General features: G+C 69.2%; 2 protein-coding genes across 2 annotated transcripts; both read right to left on the bottom strand.

Moving 5' to 3' along the window:
* Window positions 1-439: 439 nt before the first annotated feature.
* LOC113980994 (protein shisa-4-like) lies at window positions 440-2,084 on the bottom strand (the record flags this gene model as incomplete). Its single annotated transcript, XM_027708229.1, has 2 exons — window positions 1,710-2,084; window positions 440-765 (listed from the first exon to the last, which is right to left on the bottom strand). Coding segments are annotated over exons 1-2 (399 nt in total), but the record flags the coding sequence as incomplete, so codon positions are not given.
* A 1,135-nt stretch (window positions 2,085-3,219) lies between these two features.
* LOC113980993 (innate immunity activator protein-like) lies at window positions 3,220-6,036 on the bottom strand (the record flags this gene model as incomplete). The annotated part of the gene is given in 5 exon segments (XM_027708228.1): window positions 3,220-3,407; window positions 4,347-4,629; window positions 4,631-4,885; window positions 4,998-5,069; window positions 5,640-6,036. Coding segments are annotated over 5 exon segments (1,094 nt in total), but the record flags the coding sequence as incomplete, so codon positions are not given.
* Window positions 6,037-6,268: the final 232 nt, after the last annotated feature.

Genomic DNA, 6,268 nt, shown 5'->3' with positions numbered 1-6,268 from the left:
AGTGACACTGCCCAGGGACACTGCCAGTGCCCAGTGACAGTGCCCAGGGACACTGCCCAGGGACACTGCCAGTGCCCAGTGACCAGTGACACTGACCAGTGACCAGGGACCAGTACCAGGAACACTTGCCCAGGGACACTGCCAGTGCCCAGTGCCCAGTACCAGTGCCCAATGTCCAGTGACACTACACTGGCCAGTGACACTGTCAGCACCCAGTACCAGTGCCCAGTACCACTGCCCAATGCCCAGCACCCAGTGCCCCTGCCCAGTATCAGTGCCCAACACCAGTGTACAGCACCCAGCGTCCAGCACCCAATGCCCAGCATCCAGTACCCGGTACCAGTGCCCAGTGCCCAGCACTAACACCCAGCACCACTGCCCAGTGACCAGCACCCAGTACCACTGCCCAGGACCGATGCCCAGCACCAGCACCCAGTACCAGCACCCAGCACCCAGTCCCAGCGCTCAGCACCAACATCCAGTCCCGGTCCTCAGCACCCAGCCCCCCAGTCCCAATGCCCAGCACCCAGTCCCAGCGCCCAGTGCGAGCCCCCAGTGCCCCGGGGGTGCCCCCCGTGCCCCCGCAGTGGCACCTGAAGGCGTGGCAGTGTCGCTGCTGGCGCTCGGTGAGCAGTCGCAGGGGGTCCCTGCAGCAGTAGCGCTGCTGGCAGGTGCCACAGCAGAAGGTGAAGAACTCGCAGTCGAAGCCCGGGTGCCACGAGCCGTTCTTGTCCACGTACCACAGGCAGTCCTCGCCCCCGGCCACTGCGGAGGGTCACCTGTCACCGGGGCCTCGGGCCACCCGGCCACCCCCGCCCCGGGGGCACCGGCAGCGCCACACACACCCGCGCCCCACGTGGCACAGCCTGGACCCCTCCGTGTCCTGGGCCGCTGCTCCCCTGCGCCCTGGTCCATCCTGCCCCAGGGACCCTCAAAATGTGCCCCCAAAACCCTCCTCCCTCCTGCCCCACGGCCCCCCAAACTGTGCCCCTATGTACCCCCAATATTCTGCTCCATCCTGCCCCACAGACCCCTCCCTCCTGCCCCACGGATGCCCAAAACATGTCCCTCTGTCCCCCCACCTCCCGTCCCTGTGCACCCCCCCCATTCTGTCCTGTCCCACCCCCTTGCAGACCCCCCTCCATCCCACGCAGCTCCGGGACCCCTCCGATCCACTGAGCCCCCCGTCCCCCTCCCGGATGCTCCAGTGGCACCTCCCGTCCTATTTCTGGCCGGAGCCACCTGTTTTCCCAGAAACAGCCGCGAATCCAGGCCCGGGGGCGGCAGGAGGCGCGGGGACAGCGGGCGGGGAGCCGCGGCCGCGGGCTTCCTTCCTCCCGCGGGGGTCTCTCGGGGGGCCGCGCACCCCAAAAAGTGCCCCCGGCAGCTCAGGCCCGAGGGGGGAAACTGAGGCACGGGGGAAGCGAGCGTGGGAAGCCCCCAAATCCCCTGGGATGGGCATCCCAGCTCCGTGCCCACTGCTCCCTGGGACCGGTGGCTCCCGGGGACCCCGAAAATGGGAAATGGGGGGGTGTTTTTCGTGGGGGACACAGAGCCCGGGGGGGGCACGTTGGTGAAAGGGGCCGCGTGTGGCGAGTGACGATCACGGCCGGTGGCCCCAGCAGGAGCCCCGGTCACGGGCGGTGTCACCGCGTCCCATCGCAGGGTGATGGCACCGAACTCCCCCTCCCCGGGCCCCCATGTCTCACCCATCGAGGTGGCCATGGCCACCAGCAGGGTCCCGGCCAGGGGCCACCCGCCCCCGGGGCCGCCGGGCCCCATCGCGGGGCCGGGCCCGCTGTCCCCGCTCAGCGCTGCCCGGGGCGGGGGCGGAGGCTGCGCTGCGGCACCGGGGCCGCTCCTGGTCCCTCCCGGTCCCTCCCGGTTTCTCCCGGGGCCGCGGGGCCGCTGCCGGTGCCTCCCGGTGCCTCCCGGTGCCTCCCGGTGTCCCCTGGTGCCGCCCGGTGCCTCTCGGTGCCGCTGTCTCCCGGTGCCGCAGTGCTGCTCCGAGTGTCCCCCGGTGTCCCCCGGTGCCTCCCGGTGCCTGCCGGTGCCCCCCGGCGCGGGGCGGGCGCAGGCCCGCAGTGACGCCGCAGCCGGCGGCGCTCGGTCGGTCCGTGCCCGGTGTCTCCCCCCGCGGCACCGCCCCCCGCCTCAGCCACCGGCCCCCTCCCGCCCCCGGCGGGAGGAGCGGCCCCGCCGGCGCCGGGCGCGGCCGGGGAATGAGGGGATGTCCCGAGTGGTCCCTCCGGCACCGTCCGCCACCCCCCCCGCCCCCGGTGTTTCTCCTCTGCCTGCACCACGTCCTTTCACGGGCACCCCTTCCCCCCACACCGCTTCCTGCAGCCAACCCCTTCCCTATCCCCTGCACCCCAACTCCTCCACCCCACCCCACCCCTGTGCCCCTTATTTCCCTCCTCTGCACTCCATCCCTTCCCTTCACCCCTTCTCCCACCTCATCCCACGCCTGCACCCCTTATTTCCCTTTCCCGCACTCCATCATTTCCCCTCCCAGCACCCCTTGTCCCACCCCAGCCTTTCTCTGAATCCCTTATTTCCCTCTCCCTGCACCCCATCCCCTGCACCCTTCCTGGCTACCCCCTTGCCCCCTCCCCTGCCCCCCAGCCTTCTCCTCTACCCCTTCCCCTCCCTGAGCCCCCTTTCCCAGCTCCCCATCCCAGCCAGGCTCACTGGGTGCTGGGTGGGCACAGCTGGACCTGGGGCACCCCCCTGGGCACTGGGGAACCCCCCTGGCACTGGGAACACCCTCCTGGGCACTGAGGGCACCCTCTTGGGCACTGGGGAACCCCCCTGGCACTGGGGGCATCCCCCTGGCACTGGGGGCATCCCACCACTGCCCTGAGCACAGCTAGAGACCAAAATCCCTGAGTCCCAACCTGGCAGCACCAACTGTCCCCAGGGATGGGGATCCCGGGAGGGGACAGGGCTGGGGACACAGAGGTGACACATCTCGAGGGTGACACATCCCAAACCCCACCTTTATTAGAGACCAGAACCCCAAACTGAGGATGACATCGGGGGTCACAGTGTCACCATCAGCACCACGGTCAAGGTGTCACCATCACCATCAGGGTGACGGTGTCACCATCAGCATCGGGGTGACACTGTCACCATCAGCACCAGGGTCACAGTGTCACCAGTGTCACCATCAGCACTGCGGTGCCGGTGCCACTGAGGCCACATGGGGTGGGAGCCAGCCCGTGTCACCCCACTGTGCCTCCCCTCCATGTCCCCACACTGGGGCAGGGGGTCCCTGGGCCAGCCAGGCTGTGCCCCCCGGCCCGGGCTGGGGGCTCTGCTCACACTTGTGTGACGATCTCGCCGTTCTCGGGCACGTAGAGCTGCACGGGCACCCCGGGCACCGAGCGCCGCAGCACAGGGGGGGCCTGGGGGCATGGGGAGCACTTGGGTGCCAGCACCCCACCCTGTGCTGGGCACCCCACCCTGTGCTGGGCACCCCCCAGGGCAGCCCCGGGGGCACCCCCACCCTGTGCTGGGCACCCTGGAGCAGGACTGGAGTCCCTGCAGGTCCCTGGGGCAGGACCAAGACCCTAAAGGGGCTCCTGGGGTGGGACTGGGTCCTACAAGGGCCCCTGGGGCAGGACCACGGTCCCAGGAGGGTTCTTGGGGTAGGATTGGGGTCCCACGAGGGTCTCTGGGGAAGGACCAAGACCCTAAAGCGGTTCTCAGGGTGGGACCAGGGTCCCACAATGGTCCTTGGGGCACGACCAGGACCTTAAGAGGGTTCCTGGAGCAGAATGGGGTCCCATGTGGGTCCCAAGGGCAGGAGTGAGACCCTAAAGGGGCGCCTGGGCACCCCCTGGGGCAGGGGCTGGGGAGGGTTGTGGGGGCACAGCTGTAGGTCCCCACTTGCCTGATGTTGCTGTGCCATGGGGAACCCACCCCAGTGGGACCAGGGAGGAGGGGGGGACTGGCCCCCAAAATGTCAGCAGGGACCCCCCTGCCCAGGGGCACCCCAGTGCTGCCCCCAGGACCCCCGTGGGTCCAGCTGGTGGGACCCTGGCTATGACCAGAGGGACTCACTGAGACCCCAATCCCACCCCAGGGACCCCCTTAAGGTCCTGGTCCTGCCCCAGGGACCCTTGTGGGACCCCCATCCTGCCCCAGGGACCCTTGTAGGACCCCAGTCCTGCCCCAAGGACCCTCGTGGGACCCCAATTCCTCCCCATGGACGCCCTCAGAACCCCACATACACTCTGGGGACCCCACCAGAGCCAGATATCCCCTGACCCCACCTCAGGGTGACCCCTCCCCGCAGGGCAGCCCCCCGGGGGTCCCCCCCGCCTCCAGCCCCCGTGTCCTACCTGGACTCGCGAGAGCACGGCCCGGGAGAGGGGCCCGTCCCCGGGGATCCCTCCGGGGGGTCTCCCGAGGGCCCCCTCCCTGTCCAGGGAGTGCGGCCGCGCCCCCCGCAGCCGCGCGCGCTGGTGCCACGAGCGGAGCTCCTCGGTGACGGCGGCGCGGGAGAGCCCCCGGGCCCCGCCGTAGTCCTTGAGCGAGGGGGTCCGGACGATGCGGGAGCGGGAGGGCACGAGGCGCTGGTACCGCAGCGGGGCCAGGTCCTGCTCCAACAGGAGCCCCGGGGGGGGGCGGCTGGACGCGGGGGGGGCCCCGCGGGCACGGCCCGGGCAGGGGCAGGGACGCGGCGAGGGTCCCGTCGGGGCCGGAGCCGCCCGGGGAGGGCGCGCGGGACGCGCTGGACACGCTGGACACGCTCTCGGCCGATCCCGAGAGGAACGAGGGGCCCGCGGGCGGTGGGAACGACACCACGCAGTGCGGGGGGCGGCGGCGGGGCCCGGGGGGACGGCCCCGGGGCTCCAGGGGCGGCCAGGGCAGATCCAACCTGGGAAAAGAGAGGGATCACCCTGGGGGGGGACAGGGATCCAGCCTGGGAAAAGAGAGGGATCACCCTGGGAGAACAGAGGGATCACCCCGGCAGGGGACAGGGATCCAACCTGGGGAAAGGAGAGGGATCCATCCTGGGGAAAGGAGAGGGATCCATCCTGGGTGAAGGACATGGATCCATCCTGGGGAAAGGTCACAGAACCCCATGGGAGGTGAGTGGAACTAATCCCATGGCACTGGAGCTCCAGCCTCCCATGGCATTATCTCCATCCTCCCTGTGGGGCCGAGCTCCAGCCTCCCATGGGGCTTTCTCCAGCCTCCTCCCATGGGATTATCTCCATCCTTCCTGTGGGATTTTCTCCAACCTCCTCCCTATGGGCTGAGCTCCATCATCTTCACAGGGTTATTTCCATCCTCCTTCCTATGGATTGAGCTCCAGCCTCCCCATGGGATCTCTCCCATCCTCTCCATGGGAGCCTCTCCATCCTTCCCATGGGATCCTCTCCATCCTCCCCATGGGATCCTCTCCATCCTTCCTGTGGGATCCTCTCCATCCTCCCCATGGGATCCTCTCCATCCTTCCCATGGGATCTCCTTCATCCTTCCCATGGGATCTCCCCCATCCTCCCCATGGGATCCTCTCCATCCTCCCCATGGGATCTCCCCCATCCTCTCCATGGGATCTCCTCCATCCCCTCCCCACGAGGTCCCCCCCTCCTTCCCCCATGTCCCCTGCCGTGCCCAGGCCGTACCTCCAGGCCTGGCTCTGTCCCCTCCGTGCCGGTGTCTCCGGGGTGCCGGGAGCGCTGGATCCTCCCTGCTGGCACAGCACCAGGGTCCTCACAGGGACAAACCGGTAGGGAGGGTCCCCTGGCCTGGCCCCCGGGGGGGCTGCAGGGTCAGGGCTGCCAGGGGCGGCCGGGGGGGACCCCAGGGGGGACCCCAGGTAGCACCGGGAGCTCCGGGTTTCCCCATCCCCGAGGTTGATTCCAGGATTTCTGCCCCTCTCGTAGGGTCTGTCCAGGCTGGTCTCCCGCCAGGGGCTGGGGGAGGATGGGGGTGGTCCCGACCCCTCCTCCTCCTCCTCAGTGGCATCCTCAGGGGACGGGGACCTCTGTGGGGTGGCAGGTCCTGGTGGCTGTGTGTCCTCTGTGGGAGAGAGGGAGGGCTGGGATGGAGGAGGCATGGGGGGGGATGGGATGGGATGGGATGGGATGGCATGGCATGGCATGGCATGGCATGGGATGGCATGGGATGGCATGGGATGGAGGGGACATGAGGGGGATGGTGGAGGGGACAGGTGGATGGTTTGGATGGAGGGAACAGGCAGGGAATTGGGATGGAGGGGACACACACGGTGGGATGGAATGGAGGGGACGTG

This window comes from Neopelma chrysocephalum, unplaced genomic scaffold, assembly GCF_003984885.1.
Source record: "Neopelma chrysocephalum unplaced genomic scaffold, ASM398488v2 Primary Assembly neopelma1_95796, whole genome shotgun sequence".
NCBI classification, from domain to species: domain Eukaryota; kingdom Metazoa; phylum Chordata; class Aves; order Passeriformes; family Pipridae; genus Neopelma; species Neopelma chrysocephalum.
Note: the sequence above shows the minus strand (reverse complement) of the source record. Positions and strands in the feature narration are given on the sequence as shown.